The following is a 19,428-nucleotide window of genomic DNA, read 5'->3' as shown; positions in this document are numbered from 1 at the left end:
TGCGGTAACGTGACGATGGCGCCACAGTCGCCTTTAAGTTGCTCGTGTAAATTTTACGCCGATCAACGTTGTATTTTGAGAACAAACGAAACAAAAAAAAAATAATTAAGTGCCATCGTGGCCTTTAGAATTAGGTATAGGAAAAAATACGGAGATCTAACGCAATGTGTAAATTTAAATGGTGCTACGCGCTCTCTTGAGTTTACAAAAAATGTGGAAACCTATGCGTATGTCTGTGCTTATGCGTATACGTCTGCGTATGCTTATGTGTGCGTTATGTGTCTGTGCTACGTCTGTACTATGCGGATAATGTGTGTGTAACTTTATGTGTATGCTACCGTCATGCGAAGTCACGTGCAACGCCCAATATATAGGGTGTTCATTTTATTGCGATATCAATTATATGGACACTTCAACCGGATTTCTGCCGTCGCCGTCGCCGTGAGGTTCCGTATAAATTCCAAGGGCGATAAAATCGTCGCCGCGCGCCATATGCGCGAGTGAAAGCACGCGGGGGACGCGCGCTATCACGGAGAGCGAACGCACGGAGGAAAGCAAACGCGACCTTCGTCGCGCGAAAGGCCGTGATAGTATGGGAGGGAGGGAGACGGGGCGACGCTGTGCTGCGGCACCAAATGCTTATACTGCAACCGGGCGCAAGGGGAACTGGCCACTCAATCTCCCACGCGAAAGCAAGAAAGCGGGAAGGCAGCGCGGGAGGGAGGGGGGGGCAGCTTCTACTCTGCCAACAACTGCGTTTGTACTTTGCCCGGCTGTGGCGGTCGCCCGCACCGTCTCTTGAAAGCGATCTCCACACGGCTCTGACCTTTGTGTGCGCTGTGCATTCGCCGCTCAGTTTCCGTTGAAGCGATAGACCGCACGAACCTTCGCTCGGGGCGACGGCTGCGCTTGCTGCCAGCGTTTTGACAGTCGTCTACGGTCATTGAGTGTGATCTATTCATGTTTGCTTGTGCGCGCTGACACCACGCTTGTTAATTCAGTTAGTAAGCGAATGTGTCCAAGTTTATGCAGCCGATAAAACTACTATCCTTACTCCGAATAGCTCTCTACTAATTTCCGATCGCAATTGATGCTTCGCCTTGCGGGCGAAACTGCGACATTTTTTAGCTTCACCAAATTTTTTAAAATATTCTGTAGCAAATAGCACAATTCTAACCCTTGATATAAATTACTCGATGTGGTGGCCATCACTTCTGCAAGAAATCAAAATGTGTAATTGAATAATTAACATAAGTACGCTAATAAACTATTTAATTATCTACTTTAAGGCACATATTTCATTCAATCTAGTGAGTTTGCAAGGCATATCGACTTACATTGAGGAGACGGCAAAGAATATCTTTAAAAAATGTCTTCCACCCCTAGCTATTCTTCTTCTTTTCTGGGGTTCTACGTGCCAAAACCAGTTTTGATTATGAGGCACGCGCCCCTAGCTATAAAATGAAGCTATACGGAAAGCCTTACGGGAGTGTCAGAGGGCTTCACGATCCGAGAATCGAACCCATATCCAATGTTTTTTTCCAGAGTGGTCCCTCTATACCAGAAGCTAAGCTGTTGGCTCAGCACAAGGCAGAATTGTTCGGGAACTCCAATCACTTGAAATAATGAATAAGCAAACCAATTATTCAAGAATCCGCAAGGTTTTAGGCCTTGGTGTACACCAAAATACCCAAAGTGAATTGCAAACGGGATATGCAGGCAAATAAACAGGTGAAACAAACACGGCGCTACTTCCAACTGGCGTTTATTGAAAAGCTTAAGAGAATATATACCGAAAAAAAAAGGCCTATGTTTCGTTTTTAACTGCTTTCGCAGTTTACTATGAATTATGAGCTCGCTCAAGTCCATTCCCAATAGAGTTAGTGAGCCTTGCAAGAATGAAAACAATTTCTGAAACCTAAGTAAATCCTTCGAGACTTATTTCGAGGAAGACGGGGAAGGAATTTCCGAGAAGGCATAACTTCAATTTTGGTGGAACATGAACACCCCAGCTGTTGAGTCATGCAACGATTTTTGCGATTTTTGTATTTGATTCTATAAGAGCTCCCCGGACACTGGTGCACATGCACCAACCCCCCATCCACGTTAGCATGACGAGTGCGTGCCTGTGGCTAGTAGGTTTCAAAACGATGAGTTGGAAAGGGCGGACGAGGTAGAGGAGCTTGCGAAGGCCTAATTACAACGAGTGATGTCGAAATATGGGATGGTTAGTAAAGTTGGTCTGCCAAGTCACGTTTGGCTACAACTACAGGCCGACCTTTGCTGAGGTCGATTCAGATCGATATTGTTTTGCCATGATTATAAGTCGAGCCCCCCCCCCCCCCCCCCCTTTTTTTTTTTTTTTTCATTGTCAGTTCTCCTGGAGGTAGAAAGCGAAACTTCATTTCTAAGCGACTTTTGTGGAAGGAGGTAAATTCGCGTTCGAATAAACACTCGAAGTAATACACTGCAGCGGGGTATGAGATCGCTTGTCAACGTCGTTCGCTTGCCTCCTTTGTCTGGTTTCACGTTGTGCAACGAGATGAAACACCAACAAATCCTGCTGCCGATTATCTCTAATTTCTTGGGCCCCAGCAACTGAGTGCTTACGCGCTGTAGGTAATGTTGACTTGCATCCTTCGTTAGCTTTCTTTTCTTTTCTCTTTAACTTTCTTCCCACTTTCTTTTCCTTCATTTCCCCATCCAGAGCACACGCTAGCTAACCAGAGATATCCTCTGGTTAACCTCCCTGTCTTTCCTGTGTATTTATCTTTTCCTCTTTCTATTCCGCATTACCATTACCCCCAGCGTATAGGGTAGCGAACAGGACGCTCGTCTGGTTGACCTCCCTGCCTTTCCTCTCCTTACTCTCTCTCTCTTTAAAGTGAAATTGCGCAGCACAATTGTTACGAAGAGATAGATAGATACACACACACACACACACACACACACACACACACACACACACACACACACACACACACACACACACACACACACACACACACACACACACACACACACACACACACACACACACACACACACATATATATATATATATATATATATATATATATATATATATATATATATATATATTTCACTTAGGATATAAAACATAGGATAGCTGACGGTATAAGAATATTAAGTAAAGCACGACCATTCTCCAGTTTACCTACTTTATTCAAGATGTACGACGCCTTCATCCGCAGTCATATTGCCTACTGTATCACGTCATGGGCGAATACCTATCCATCTCACCTACTTCCACTGCAACGCCTTAATGTCAAGCCATTCGTATGATAACATTTAGCCCACCGTTCACCAGCGCATCCTCCGTACTTCAACAGCATTGTGTATTATCAGTGCGCAATTTGTTCAAACATAAATCATAAGTTCTTGTTTTCAAGTCTCGAAATGGTACCATAGCAGCTGATGTGTCGCAAACATCCCATTTGTTCAACTATAACCGTGACTAGGTTTGCCTCGTACAACATTTTTTACTACCACACGTACGCACCAACTATGGCAAGCAAACCGCTACTTTTGCGGCTGTTCAGTTTTAGAATACCATACCATTAAGCACTAAGCAATTGTTATCTTTAGGAGCATTTAAGAAAGAGCTTGTTTCCTTTATTGTTCACTCTTAAACGCTGTGTAACTGATCTGCATTATAACATTGTCGTCGTTTTTTCCTTAATTTTTGTGTGACTTTGATATTCACTGTGTTTATGTGCTTATGGTGTATATTACTCAGGTATATTTGATATGTTTTCATTGTTACAACTGATTACTTAATACTGTTTTGTTGCCAGTATTTTTATTTACCTCCACTTAATTTCTAACAGGAGGTCCCCTTTCAGTCATGTGCTATGGAACCTCCTTCTGAATATGTATCCCAATGCGTGTATTTGATTTCAAATAAGGATCTATCTCTCAAAAAAAAGAAGAAGAAAAGAAAAGGCGAAGCATTCACGGTTTGATAGAGAGAGAGAGAGAGAGAGAGAGAAAACACTTTATTGCAGGAAAAGTAGGTAGGTTGCCGGTGCCCTCAGTCCAGGACCTCGCTTGTACTATTCTCCAGCGCGTCACGGATGAAGACCGCAAGTTCCTGTTGGTCTTGGTACGAAGTGGTTGGGGCCAGCAATCGGTCTAGAGGTGAGGGACGTGAAGGGGGTATAGGGTGTAGTGAGGGGAAGCACTTCCATAAATGTAGGGAGTATAATGGTAGCCTCCACAGTGCTGGCACAGTGGTGGACCTTCCGTGCTGACGCCACTCAGAAGGTGCATACGGGCGGGGGTCAGGAGGATGCCGGTTTGTGCCTGGCGGATGATCACGCCTTGCCGGCGCGTCATATCGGGAGGATGGTTCTTATGGATCATGTAACTCTTCTGCAGCGAACGGTTAATGCTCTCGCGACGTTTTGCGAACGGATGCGGAGAGCAGCGCATGGCGGTGTTTCTTGTTGCGCTACCCAGTGACCCAAGTTGGCGCCAAATAGGTTTTGAAGAGCTGCACGCGTACCCACTGGTATATACCCACTCAGTCCTGGTGCACATACCCAGCATCTCATACCCATCGGCGTCAAAGAGGTTCATTGAGATAAATGCGGTATACATGTCCAGTGTCAGACAACCACGAGGGCGGCCCACATTTAAGACGGCGCCACTTTCGGGATCGGCCCATACACTGCAACTGCACTATCGTCAAGATCGGTCCACGAAAACGGCCAGGTACCCCTCACAGAAAGCGGGGTTGAACACGTCACGAATGCTTCGCATTAAAAGAAGTTCGAGGAGGTCTGCGCAACTTTCTGTCGCTGCGGATAAATGTTGTTCGCCGTCGGCAACATCGTGAGCCTGGACTGCACGGACAAAATGCTGCAGGCAGGGTTTCGCCGCTCTTTCTCAAGAAACGTCGCAAAATGCGGCGTTTCTTTTGCTTCTCTTTCTTTCTTTCTTTCTTTCTTTCTTTCTTTCTTTCTTTCTTTCTTTCTTTCTTTCTTTCTTTCTTTCTTTCTTTCTTTCTTCTTTCTTTCTCTCTTCTTTCTTTCTTTCTTTCTTTCTTTTTGGCATCCCGAATGATATCCACAATCAACAAAACTGCGTAAACTGCGTTCCTTGAATAAAGAGCGTAACCTGGAATACAATATTTCAAGAAGCGCGTGTCTCGTGCTACTACGTTTCACTTATATAAGGGCTATGGCGCTATGAGAGATTAAAATTACTAAAAAATATATGAGTTAACGTAGCAAATTGTAATAGAATCAAATGGTGGACGATGTGTCACACTTAAGCCCGATCCAGGTAGAAAAACAAATAAAAGACTATTCAAATTAAAGTTTGAACGCATGCGCGCAAGTCAGAAGAAATAATATAAAAATAAAATAAATAAATACATTTCTGGGTCATATACAGGAAACAAAAAAAAAAGAATGCTGCAGAAATTCTCAGAATATCTACTAAGGTGTAAGCATTCTTTGGTTCGGCGGTTACTTCGCTTTTGCTTACTTATGTGGCTAACTTATGCATGTCTACCCATCGCTTTTGCAGGGCTGAGGACACTCAGCCCTGCACAATGCAGGGCTGAGGAGACTTCCTTGCTGTAATCGCTTGCGGACTTCGGCTCGTTTAAATGTCATGTCGCTTAACACCAATGAATTGACCACGAATATGTCATCCATACATATTGGATTTTCGCAGTCTTGTCACGGAAACTGTCGATTTTCTTGCTTTCAAAATGTTCATCTACAAAATTTGCGCTGCTCGTAACCTCATGCGAGACTTGTTTGCGCCTGCGGAATATCCCGACAGCGTACATGTTGCCAATGCAAGGCACGGAATAACAACGTTTCAAGGACGCAAGGCCTGGAACATGTGCACCGACTGATCGACGAGACTGTCAACGTTTTGCTTACGGTATTCCTGTACGTATGTTGCTCTATCGCGCCGTTTGCCGGCGGCAAAGAAGGAGAGAGTATAGAAAAATAAAGAGCGAATGAAGCCACAACGATGCGATGTCGCCCTGATTTCGTTTATTTCCCATTACGCAAGCTTCGCATGTACCGATGACAACAGCTGTACTTCTAGCGCACGTCAGTTTAACGCAAACACAATCACGAGGGTTCAAAATCGTTTCGATGCACGTCGGAACGGTGTACGACTCTCAAACGATGATCCCCTTTCTTCTGACGCTCGCGGAAAAACACGTCGCGCACATTCGGCGTGGGGGCCTGGTCGGCGACGTCGGCGGCGAGGGCTCCTTTGCGTCACCGACGCTCTCTCCTGCTCTCACCTGAGGTGCGAGAGGGCTTTCCCTGTCTGTGTGCGCGTACACGGGACGACCGTAGCCGCGTTACCCCACTGCTTTCTACGGGATTTATTTCTTTTGTTTTTCTTTCCCGAGGGCCGTCGGACCGTCGCCTCCTCTCCTCCTGGCCGCCGCTATAACAAGAAGCGGCCCTGTTTTTTCGTTCAGTGAGAAAAGAAAGCGCAACCGAGACAAGAGCGGTGTTCGCGGCCACCCTGGTGTTCTTTTTTTTTTTAAACCCGCGGTAAAGAAACAGGCCCTCTGGACGCGTGATCATATACTTGTTGTGTTTAGGCGGCCGGGATGAAACAGAAATCTTCTTCTCCAAGGATCCACCTCTCCTCGGATGGCAGCAAGTTCGTCGAATTCGGCATCGTCCGACAGGGCCGATGTGGTGGGCCCGAGGTTCACTTGCGGTGCCGCATCACGGCCACGTCAAGGCTATCGCCGCACGACTGCAAGGCCGTGTCCAAGGTCTCTAGCAAGGTCGACGGCGAGCTCTGCTGCCACGACGTCGCGTTCGAGGAGCCGGCGCTCGTGACCGGACCCGTGGCCGGACCCGTGTCGCGACTGTTCGGGCTCGTCAAGAGCGTCGTGCACCGCGTCAGGTGCCTCAACCGACCGCAGGTGCAGCAGCCGCTAGATCACTCGAAAGTTGAAGACCAGCTTCCTGAGGAGGATGAAGGCGTGCTGTCTGACCTCCCTGAACAGGTTCCGGTGGAAGAGAAAGTGCTCGAGTGGGCGGAAGGCGTGCTTCGAAGCGGCCTTCCGGACATCCAGGTGTCCCCTCCGGACAGCGACGGAGGCTCCGACGCGGACGACGAATGTGACGAGGACGAGGAAGAGGATGGCAGTTCCGGTTTCTTCAGCGACGAGCTGAGCGAGACGGATGTCGATTCGATCCTTTCTACCAGCGATAAGCAGATTCAGTGCAGCTTGGGCCGCTACACGTTGAGTCAAGCACAGCGCCGGGAACGAACCAGGCTGAGGCTGGTTTCGCACTCGGAACTGCCGGAGTGGCTGCAGAACAACGAGTACCTCGTGAAGTACCACAGGCCTCCCCTGTACTGCTGGCGCGCGTGCGCGCGCTCCATCTTCAGCCTGCACACAGAAAGCGGAAACATCTGGACGCATCTTCTCGGTGCTCTAGGTTTCTTGGCGCTTGGAGTTCACTTCTTCCGTTCCGAGGCTCTCATCCTGGACTGGGCCGGTTGTCTGGCCTTCGGCATCTACTTCGCCGGGGCGGCCTTGTGCCTTACGCTTTCGACGACGTACCACACGTTTAACTGCCACTCCGAGAGCGTGGGGAAGTTCTTCTGCAAGATGGACTATTTCGGAATCACGGTGCTCATTCTGGGCTCCTTCTATCCGTGGCTCTACTTCCAGTTCCTCTGCGAGCCCCGCAAGCGGCTAGTCTATGGTCTTCTGGTGACCGCTTCCGGTCTGCTGACCATGCGCGTCTCCCTGTCGCACAAGTTCGGAGAGGCACGCTATCGCGCCCTTCGCGCCGGAATCTTCTTCAGCTTCGCCCTGGTGTGCGGCGTCCTCCCATCGGCGCACTACGGCATCCAGCACGGCTGGAACGACCTCATGTACAGGAGTTCCTTCGTGTACATTCTTCTCATGGTGGCCATATACGTGACCGGCTGTTGCGTCTATGCGAGCCGCGTTCCTGAGCGCTTCTTTCCTGGACGCTGCGACCTGGCCTTCCAGAGCCACCAGATCTTCCACGTGCTTGTTCTCATGGGTGCCCTGGCGCACTACTATGGACTGTCCAGGCTGGCCACTCTCAGAATGTCCCAGGGTTCGTGCCCGCTGGGACAGACCGACTCCCTGCTGCAGAGCTTGGCGCTTGTATGAAGCAAGGCCAAGACAACTGAAGATGAAACAAGAGTGACCAAGATTTTTTAGGTGAGAGCACTGAACAATTGGTAAATAGACTTCTCTCTTGCAGAGAGAAAAAAAGACAGCCGTATACCGCTGTCATTACCGTTAAGCGATATATAATTGATTGAGTTCCTTTACAACTAAGTTATATTGACTTGTGTTCAGTATGAATCATTTCTTGATTGTCTTATACATATTCCTGTGGCCAGTTATCTAACATTGAAGCCCTGCGTTAGAAACAGCAACACCGAAAGTTTTTGAGTTGTGTCGATGGGACTACCATTCTGTAGCGGTTTTGCATGATGAAACTTAACAACGCGATCAGGAATTGCATGCATTCGAAACCAACCCCTGCATATTCGCCCGGCGCCAAGGACGGTGATAGCGATCGCGATGGAGCGTTTAACTACTATCATGATGGCCTCTAGTGGTACCGTTGTCAGGGTTGTTCAGCGATGCCCGATCAGCGCAAACTAGGGCAGTGATGGAAAGCTCTGCAACGCCGTCAAACCTTATTAGGGACCCTGATTTCGTGCGCTGCCTCGGGGCACGGCCTGCGATTCGTGGCCGAGTGGAGTTGACGCTAACAGCTAACTCGAACGAGAGAGGCTCCAAATGAACGATTCTACAGAGGGCCGTCAAAGCCGTGATTGATAACTACAGAAAAGCAATACTGAACGGGGTCAAATTTGAAACGTTTTTTTGTTTGTAAGCGCTACTCTCCATTGGCCGGTCCGCCTTGATAGTTCTGGGTGTTATGATAGTTACAGTATAACCAGGTTATGGTTGGTTGCATCTGCTTTTTGGAACAGCTGTTACCATAAGGACTTTTTGTGAGTCCAAGCGTTGATAAGTCGTTTACCTCGCATATTATTAATAGGCTTTCGTCAGGAAGATCGGAACTCATGGCTGGCCAAAATCGCACCGCGTTTCCCTCGGAGTATATACAACGCGATTACTCAGTGGGCGTGTTGTTATGCTTCTGAGCACTATAAGGCATGGACTCGACTTCTTCACGCGGCCGCTGCATTTAAGAGGGGTCAGAATGCAAATGCCGTTCGCGCACATATACTTAGGTATACTTTAAAGAACCCCAGGTGCCTATAATAGGTTCGGTGTCCTCCATTACAGCATCTCTCTCAGCTTCACTATTCGAAACTTTGAACCTCGTCAATCATTTTACTGACGGAATAGAGACTTACACAAGAAGAGCGTGCAGCCGGCGCCTGTTGTCCGTCGTGTTCGCAGCGTCGTTACATCTTTTGTCAGGAACGCCGCTGTTACTGGTGGAAAAAGTGGCAGCAAGCATATCGAGCCGTTTCCGAGTAGCGGTAGCATACTTATGGGAGAACAGGTGAATAACGATGCAAGCTTCTAAAAGTTACAAAGAAAAAATAACCGCAACTATGACGTCGTTCAATGAAAGCGGAGCATGCCAGAAAGACGTCAAAAGAGCACTTTATACTTGTTATTAAAAAAATATAGAAGCGCTAGAAATATACGACGTGAGTCTCCCAACAAACGTGTTAGTTGTATAGTGAGACACTTCCACAAAGATACGCTAATCACTGCGACGTCCTCTTTCACAAAAACCTCGTGGTATAGGTTCTCCTTATGTTCCAAAACAGCAGATCGCCGCTTATGATCGTTTAATCGAGTAAAGCCGAGCTATGGGTGCTTATGTTGTCATCGAGCAAACTCATTCGTTCCATTCATGTGACGAAAGGCGTGGGTATTTACCGTTTGCCTCTGAAATGACCGGGTGTGCCAGTCGTATATATTTATTTTTAAGTGGAACCGAACATCGCGGCAAGTCACAGGGCAACCAGAAAGCGGGCGCGACAGAGGCTCCTACGTTTCGTATTTACTCAAAACATAAATAATAACTAACTTGTCTTCTAACTCGCAGTCGTTTGCGTGTTGTGCGCCACAACAGCAGCATCCCTGATGGCGCGTTAACACCGACGTGCATCCGCATACTACAATGTGATATGGCAGGGCTGGAGTTGCATGTACCGTCATTATCTGAATTCAACGCGCGACTGAAGGGAGATTAGTTAGCGAGGTATGATTGTATATCACTATAGGCAAAGTCAAGACACAGGGAAGAAACGATTGTACGAGAACGCTCGGTTTATACGACAGGATCGTCAGTTGGTGTTGGTGGCAAATTAAGCGCTGTCCCGCGTGCAGCCCAATTCGCAAGCGCGCATCGCCATCAGCTGACACAGAGTCCCGAGTGAGAAAGAGCATTCAGGAAACGGCACAGCCTGTGTATATCAGAGGGCCGGTGGACGACTGACAAGACATCAGCGACCTCGGAAACCGCTATTTTCGAACACTCGGATCGTAATTTCAAAGCCACGCAGCGTGCCGCTGCAGGTATGTACACAGCATGGCTCCGCATCGCGGATAAGAACTGCAGCGTGTCTCAATGTTTTTTTTTTTTCTTTTTTTCCTAGCGCACTGTCCACCCATAATTCGCGCACTCTCTTCTGTGCTTCTCTTTTTTTTTTCACTTTTGCTTGTACTCTTCCACTACGCCACGAGTGACCCGCTTTCCCGAGAAGCGTATAAAGCCATGGACAGGCGCACACAGACACACACTCGCGCGCGGCTGCGTAGACTTCCTTCCTTCCTTTTATAGCCGAACGCGGAAGCGTGCGTGGCAGCGCAGGCACTGCCTCCTTCACGAGCGAAGCGATGCGCCTTCGGGTACGCTCAAGACCGGGTGCGACCTTATGAGTTCGAAAAAGAAAAAGAAGAAGAAAAAAACGTAGGCATGAAATAACGAAAGCATTAATACGGCGAACTGGCTGGAATACGCACGATGCGGACGCATACTTTTTCCGAACAATGCCCTCGTCGGCTGGTTCTCGAGGAAGTGAGCGTGACTGTACGGTATAGGAGGAGGAAGAAGGGATACACGGTGTTAACAACTAGAAACGAATTAGCCCTTGATAGTCACGGTTACGTAACGCAAACAGGGACGAGGTGCCCAGAAGCACTCGTAGAGAACTCGTTCGCACACGGACGAAGGACGCTAACGAGATCGTATCTTGTCTGGTGAATGCCCGTACGCTAATTATGCCACATTTCCAATTTTGTCGACTGAAAACAGCAGTCGCGCAGCATTGTGGCGTCGGTTGATTGATTGATTGATTGATTGGGTGGGTGGGTTGGTTAGTTGGTGATTGACTGATTTATTGAGCGATCGATCGATTGATTGATCGATCGATTGATTGATTGATTGATTGATTGATTGATTGATTGATTGATTGATTGATTGATTGATTGATTGATTGATTCTATGCAGTTTCTTGCGTCCTGCGCCAGCACAAACGCGTCAACGCGGAAGGAAATCAAACCCGCGTCCTTGTGCTCTACAGCAAAGCTCCATAATGAACCAACATGCTCCAAAATCGTTTTCACTGCTTGTAATTTAAAACTACTCAAGACAGACTTAAAGGAAATATACCATGAACTGCCAAAGTCAGCATTTCATTTGCCATTTCAATGTAAACACACAACTGACTGAAACGAGCGCAGGGAGGATTCGCCGAGGGCGTGTTCACGAGGTGCGCAAAGCCAGCGCGGCTACTAAGGGCACCCGGCGAGGCGGTTCAACTCAGTAATCGTGGCAGTGCGCACTTAGCCAGCGTTTATCCAGCCGTTATGCGATTGTGCTACACGTATAAATGCAGTCGACCAGCGGCCTCCAACAGCGAGTCTGTGCTAGCTGACGCGGTGTCGAGATAGGTCTGCTTTGCTTGCAAGGGTGCCTTTGTCGGCACGATTAACGTTGAAAAAGAACGCGTTTCCTGCTTCTGAATACTACTTGGTGTCGTGCAAACTTCTAGTCGTTGCCACCGCGTACCGAGCAATGCGCATCTGTTTTTTTGAGTCGGCCTCCGACGATAAGGCCGGCTACCTTGAGCAACGAAGGTCTCGAGCCAGTGGGAAGGCTCTGAATGGCCGGGGCCACCGTGTAGATGCTCTCTGCTTCCAGGTCAAGTGGCGGATTGTCTCAATTATCCTCTCACTCCTTTTTTGCGTTGCCTTTTTTTTTGTACATTTTGACGGGTCCGATGTAATTAAAGTCTTACCGCCAGCATGGCGGGCTCTCAGAAACTTATGCAGGCGACAAGTTCAATACAATTCTTTTCCATTGTCAACCTTCCAGAATCCTTCCAATGTCTCATTTCTCGTCTCAATACTGTGGCTGCTATGTATATTACACTGCAATGTAGTCCGCGTGATTAAAATCAGATGAGTAAACAACCGTGGGTATGGTTCCTGCGACACATCAAAAAGGTGGACGCGAATGATTACGAGGATTTCTCGCTCGCGAAGTTTTTTTTTTTCTTTAATATAAAATTTAAGGCAATGCCTGAACTACTTCGGGCGAATTTACTAACTGGTCACAGCAGAGGTCCCCCGTTGGTAAGGAAAATATTTACGGCTTCGGAATGTAGACGTGACGTCTTGTTTGAAATTCAGTCAACAAAAGTGACTTCATGTTCCTGAAACAACTGCAGAGATGTTAAAAAAACATGCTATTTCAAGCTAGATTGTTAATCAAATTTCCGTACTGGCAGAACTAATGAAGGCGCTTCATCAAATAAATGGGTTTGATACGACCTAAAAGTGCCTTGAAAGACCGGTGAAACAGCAGCCTTCAGGTTTCCAGAGCTGGTTGTGACGTCACAGGTTGTAGCAGCCACTGCCCAAGGCTAGTTAATTGAACTAAATAATTAAATTGTATTAAACAAATACACACAAGAAAAAATAAACGCACGAAGAATTCATTCGAGTAAGTTTCTAAGGTTAAAAACGTTAAGTTCTGCAAGAATACCGCAATATCTCTGGTGTCACCCGCTATACTCAGATTCAACCGAGAATTGTGAGCCATGCTTCGAGTTTCCAGCAGGAGAAATTTCTATTTCGATGTCTTACTTAAAAAAAAAAAAGAAGGCCAGTTTCGTCCGCCATTACGCCATCTTGTTCTGCAGCTGTAAACGCTGAGATAACTTCTGAGAAGTCGTCTGTCAACCTAGCCTACTTTAGTGCGTCTGTTTAACGCTTGGTTGCTGTTCTTTACCGCGCTATACTTGCCGACTTCTCGTTAGTTGTCGCGTTTAATTTCTACGGCTTTCTTGAGAGATATGTGGAATACCCATTTGCTAGCGCTCCTTGTGTTCTACGTTTACTGCGTTAAGCCGGAAATGCTTCGTAGTTTGCTTAAAACGGTAGCCAGGCTTTTTACGCATAGATTTCAACGGCGCCTCACATGATGTCCTGCGTATGAGTAATTACCTATGCTACAGCGCAGTCGGCTAAAATCTAAAGTTGCGAGCCTTATAGCCCCCCTTTCACCGTTCACTAAATCACGAAGCATAACAACAGCTTCATGTGAAACTTGTAGTCTTAGGGAGCGTTATCGCTATATAGATCAGATGGCCATCTGCAGACGACTGGTCTGGTCCTTCAAGTGTGAGCAGGTGGTTGCTATAAATGAACCGAGTAAGAAGGTGTTTGCATTGACCTCGCATCGCCCCGGACAGGTACTTTATATATTCTCGTTTCATTTTAACATCGAGTTTCTGCTGTCAGAGTCGTTGGTCTATTTATAGGACCGTGCGAAGTTCAAGGAAGTGTTTTTTTTAGGATGCCAGTGGCACGGCATTAGCGCTACACGATTGACAGCCTGAACTCTGCCTTTGCCGTGGACCCAACCAGAACGCGCATCTGCCCTCGCGGTTGTTTACCCGACGGTGAAACGCGGGAATGACCGCGACATCGGCTTCTACCTGGCAGAGTGCCCGGTCTGGTCACGGGAGGTACGGTCGCCTCAGCGCGGTAGCCGTAGTGACGTCATTGCCGACGCAGGAGCCGGCCTTGAAGAATTCCCCGGCTTTGACGCTCCCACAACTTCGCTCTCTCGCTCTCTCGCTATCTCTCTCTGTGTTTTCGTGTAATGCTTGCTCCTTATGTAACGCGCTCAAGCACACCGGAATCGATGCCGTCAAGGGCGACGTCATACGCCCTGCTTTGAATTCGAAAACGATAAGGCAAACAGGACAGTATGCGCGATAACGCTATTTTTGGAACTCAATGGTAAAAGAGAAGAAAGACACCTCTTCTGGGAGATCGAACGCGTTGATGCTTTTTGATGAGTGCTTCAGACATCGCCGAGTAAATCAGATAATGGTGCTATGATTTCGCAGTGTAAGGCTGGTACGGTGTTCCTTTCACCACTTTCATTTCCCTTTTTATCTAGCAAGAATACGTATGAAGGTTACCGCAAGTTTAACATCATGTATAATTTTGCCTATGTCCTTCCTTGGTTTCCTTGTCTGCTGGCTTCATCAAGCGCTACGAAATGTCGAGGCCTCGAGTGCCCACATTGCATGCATGCATGCATGCATGCATGCATGCATGCATACATACATACATACATACATACATACTACATACATACATACATACATACATACATACATACATACATACATACATACATACATACATACATACATGCATACATGCATACATGCATACATGCATACATACATACATACATACATACACATACGTACATACATACATACACATACATACATACATACATACATACATACATACATACATACATACATACATACATACATACATACATACATACATACATACATACATACATACATACATACATACATACATACATACATACATACATACATACATACATACATACATACATACATACATACATACATACATACATACATACATACATACATACATACATACATACATACATACATACTAGCATTTCACTATGTTTATACAGGATTAGGTAGACTTCTCCGGTATAGCGTCGAAATGTTTGTTTCGTTTATTCGTCTCGCTTCAAAGAAAACTGAATTCTCGAGAGAAACTCTACATCTTACCGCACTATACCTGCCTTGCTGACATTCTGAAAGATTTCATGTTGAGTTTCCACAGCCTTCGATTAACTTTCTCTACAAGAGCTACTGAACAAATTTTCGCAAGGGTCGCTTTGTGGAAAGATGTGACACGCAGTGTGGCCGGCAAATTTAACCTCATGGAGCGATGATATAGATGGGCGCGTTTGGTTAACTATAACATATAGATGGCGCAAGGGCTTTGTGATTTGAGCCATGACGGCGGGATTTGAGCGGCGGACTTCCTACCGAGCTTTGTAATAAAATCAGCCGGCTTATGTGCCGTTACAGCTCGAATCGCTGAGGTTTCTGCCCTGGAAGGGGGTCGAATTCGTATCACGATGGCGATGAGGGCGGTGATTACGGTGCGGCTGCGGCAGGCTTGAATCGCGCGATTTAGCGGGGACGCTGCTACTTCGTTAGAAGGTCTTAAGTGCAGAAGTGCAATTTACTGAAAGCTGCAGGGCTCACGATGAGGGCGTAATTACCCGGAAAATTCGAGCCGTTGGAAATCGATGCGGAGCAATGCACTGCGGCTCCCTGCCAGCCTGGTGTATCGCTTATGCTGTAATTTATATCGTCGTTATCGCTACGTTGCCTTGCCGTAAACTTCTACAAGTTGCTCAAGTTTCGTCTCTCATTAACTGCATTTATTCTTTCTGTACGCTCTGGCTAATATTCGACAGCCTCTCATGGTGCCGACGTTCTCTCTCTCTCTCAATATATATATATATATATAATCAACCTATATTTAAGCCCTCTGCAGGTCGAAGGCCCCTCCCTGCGATCTCCAGTTACACCTGTCTTTCGCTGATTCCAACTTGCGCTTGCACATCTCTCTCTCTCTCTCTCTTTCTCTCTCTCTCTCTCTCTCTCTCTCTCTATATATATATATATATATATATATATATATATTAATAAAAGCGGTCCGATCACTTTTGATGGAATTTGCGTAGGCAGGGAACTTCATTCGCACGGATTCTCATCTTCATGGACCACCCTAGATATTTATTGAAAAATAACTTATTTAGAGGGCAAATGACGATTTGCTAATTATATATCAAAACAACAAACCGATGGCAAATCGAATTCGACGCCAATAATTACTTCCCTCTGTCATTATCTACCGCCGTTTTGTTCGTCATCCCCGCACTGCGCCGCTGTACATCTTAGATATTGCGGAAATCCGACCCACGCGCAGCGCGCAGGAAGCACTAGCGTCAAGAAAATTTATTACTTGACATTCAGCGGGCGTTCCGCAGGCAGTAGATGTTGGCTGCAACAGAAACTGATTAGGAACTCAGTGGAACGAACGTACGGGTCGGTGAACTTTTCGCAATTGCAATGTGTCCGACTCAGGCTGCGCGCACGCGCAGTGACCTCAAACGCGTATAAACCGGATGCGACACCCCCCAAAAAATCTGGACTTCCGGTCTGTCACGTCGCTCTCCTCTTTTTTTTTTTTTTTTTCGCCGGTACTTCAGACTCACCATACCGCAGCCTCCACGGTTTTTCGCGTAACGGGCCGTGTACACCATGCGGGCGTGCTTCGGCCGCATTAATGCGCGAGCGCTGCCACATTTTGCAACGTAACGCGACTCTTATCTCGGAGGCGACATCGGTTTGCCTAAATGTTATATTTAGGTCTCCGCGAGCAAGGCGCATCCCGGCAGCTCGCGCCCTTCATCGCCACCGACGCGTATACATCGCAAGCAAATGAGGCCGGAAGAGAAGCACTGCCGCGGTTACACAACGCTTGCGTCATCGTCAGGGCGTGTGCGAAATTCCCGTATCGGTGGGAGAGGCTATATCGAACCTCGGGCAAAAGGAGCTACTCGAATTTGAGTGTCGTCGTCGCTCCGTACAGCCGGCTCGGGGCTCACGTGTTTACAAGGCGTATACGGCGACCCACGAGGAAAATGTGCCAACTGCAGCGATATATGAGGAAGCGAAGCAGGAAGGAAGTTGCGCCGAGACACGCTCATTCCGAGAGCCGGGTCTTGTACGACGGCGTGCGTGTGTGCGTACGCGAAGCGTCCTGGGCGGCGCGGTGTGCGGGTATAGAAAGAAAAGAAATCGACAGTCAAGCGTGAAGAGCAAAAGACTGGGCTATCGTTTTCAAGAAAACGACGTCGTTATGTCATTAGAGATTCTCGAGGAAACGATTTACACGGCTGCGAATAGAAAATGTTACCGAACGAGAGAGATAGTATTTATACCAGCACGTGAACGAGGTCGGAGATTAAAACTTGTAAAACAAACATGGATGGAAGATGGAAACAAAATGGAAGGACGACCGATAGGATCCCTCATTTCTTCCCGAAGAGAAATCAATGACTTGTTAAGAATAATCTGTGATCGCCGTGAACGTGGCTGGAAACATTATCGGTGGTAAAGACGCGTATGCCTATAGTACAAGCATGAACACAGAGTGCAGAATGGAACTAGAGTTCCATATCATGCACTCTACGTATACTTCCAAGACCGATAATCTGACAAACTAGCAATTCCTAGAATACGCCACATTGTTAAAAAAAATTGTTATGGGCTGTTTCCAAATGCTGACCCGGCGCATAGAGTCGAAGTCTTCAGCGATAACAATGTGACCACAACCGGACTGTCGAACAGTGCGGAAAACGTCAGCGTGGTTTCTGTAAGCGGCGTGGCTGGCGGCAGCGTACTGAATCGCGTCACCATGCGTACATGGCTTGGAAAAGTAACGCCTCGCATTGAACGCGTGAAAGTTGGTTGCAATATATACGTCATAATACAACGCACTGCAACCTTATACGTGCACCCAAGAGGGCGGCACCTGTTTTTAGCGAGTGTTATGTCATCGAATACACGCTGCAGTACATGATAACGATGGTTGTCAGGCATTGCCAGATTCGTTTAGGGCAAATAACATTTGGCTCGCTTATTGTTTAAGTAGTCGAACACTTCGATACCGCGTTTTAATGCTGAAACATAAGATGTGACGGCACTACGACGGCAGATGTGACGGAGCTGGGCAGGCCATGTAATGCGTAGGATGGATAACCGGTGGACCATTAGAGTTACAGAATGGATACCAAGAGAAGGGAAGCGCAGTCGAGGACGGCAAAAAACTAGGTGGGGTGATGAAGTTAGAAAATTTGCAGGCGCAAGTTGGAATCAGCTAGCGCAAGACAGGGGTAATTGGAGATCGCAGGACAATACATCATCGCAACGCAATAGCCATTAATCCACCACGGTGGGTCAACCTTTAGAAAAGTGTCTGTGTATCTCTTCGTCTAAACGTGGGCTATAAGTGCCTAGGGCCAATAATCATACGTTCATAGTGCAAATCCGCATTTTCAATTACAGTTTGGTTTACCACATCGCACTCAAGATCCACTTTTGTTTTATCTCTCTTTCCAGACTTGGACCTCCTGGGCTTCCCGTCCCGACTGGCTAACGAGGCGAGGTCGCCTCCGATGTAGCGTCGCAGATCGCACGTCTCCTAACACCACAGCGGCGTGCGCGGCATCGAAAAGCGAGAGGTTTTTCGCAACCAACTGTCCGAAACTGCGGTGGCTTGTGTCGAAAGTGCAGCGCTTCATCGCCACCCCCCCACCTGTCAGTCACGGGTCACAGCGACTGCAAGAACCAAGGAGGCGACCGAGAAATTCGACGGCACACCGAGGCGTTCCTCACGTTCGACCACGAAATCTCACAAGTCTGAGAAGAAGGAGAACGTCCCGTATATGCAGCTATATGCAAGAGTGTAACGCATGGGTGTAAAGCAAGTCCGGCCGGGCAATGCAATATCACGTGATAGCGTTGAAAGAAGGCGTGTAGAGCAGCGTTCCTATTACACCCTTCGCTGTCGCAACCGTCGGGCCACGAGTGGTATTCAAGCTTGTAGCTGTGACATCGCCCTTGACGACATCGTGAGCTGCGACGTGTGCAAACGTAATATATACACGCATGGGCCAAAAAAAGAACGCTCTAATGGAGAGCGCGTGCGTGTGCGTGCACACGATTAAGTGCTGGTGTGGAAAGACCAGCCTGTGGGAGTGCTTCCACGTACAGCGAGCGAGAAGTCAGAAGACTCGTTATTTCATTCGCTAGACAACACCGCTGTACAAGATATCCTCACTGTAGCCACTGCCAACGGACACACCAAAACATGCACCATACAGTTCGCTCGTATACAAGACATTCACGCACTCAGTGGTGCGTGCCAAGTGTTCCAGTCACTATATACCTACTGTCGGAATCACGCCGTGTATAGTCCTG

The 19,428-nt window shown here is 47.4% G+C and overlaps 1 protein-coding gene and 1 long non-coding RNA gene across 2 annotated transcripts; one reads left to right on the top strand and one right to left on the bottom strand.

Annotated features, from left to right (window-relative positions):
• The first annotated feature begins 6,468 nt into the window (after positions 1–6,468).
• LOC119449916 (adiponectin receptor protein 2) lies at positions 6,469–19,133 on the top strand. Its single transcript, XM_037713202.2, has 2 exons — positions 6,469–8,224; positions 18,568–19,133. The coding sequence occupies exon 1, from the start codon at positions 6,617–6,619 to the stop codon at positions 8,171–8,173; it is 1,557 nt and encodes a 518-aa protein (XP_037569130.1). The 5' UTR covers positions 6,469–6,616; the 3' UTR covers positions 8,174–8,224; positions 18,568–19,133.
• LOC125944690 (uncharacterized) lies at positions 8,538–14,641 on the bottom strand. The gene is made up of 2 exons (XR_007466365.1): positions 13,411–14,641; positions 8,538–12,766 (listed from the first exon to the last, which is right to left on the bottom strand). It is a non-coding gene; the product is annotated as an uncharacterized LOC125944690 (long non-coding RNA).
• Positions 19,134–19,428: the final 295 nt, after the last annotated feature.

Source organism: Dermacentor silvarum, chromosome 4, assembly GCF_013339745.2.
Source record: "Dermacentor silvarum isolate Dsil-2018 chromosome 4, BIME_Dsil_1.4, whole genome shotgun sequence".
NCBI classification, from domain to species: domain Eukaryota; kingdom Metazoa; phylum Arthropoda; class Arachnida; order Ixodida; family Ixodidae; genus Dermacentor; species Dermacentor silvarum.
This window is presented reverse-complemented; position numbering and strand designations above follow the sequence as displayed.

Coding starts and splice junctions, on each gene's coding strand:
- LOC119449916 (XM_037713202.2), top strand. CDS start 6,617: ATGAAACAGAAATCTTCTTCTCCAAGGATCCACCTCTCCTCGGATGGC.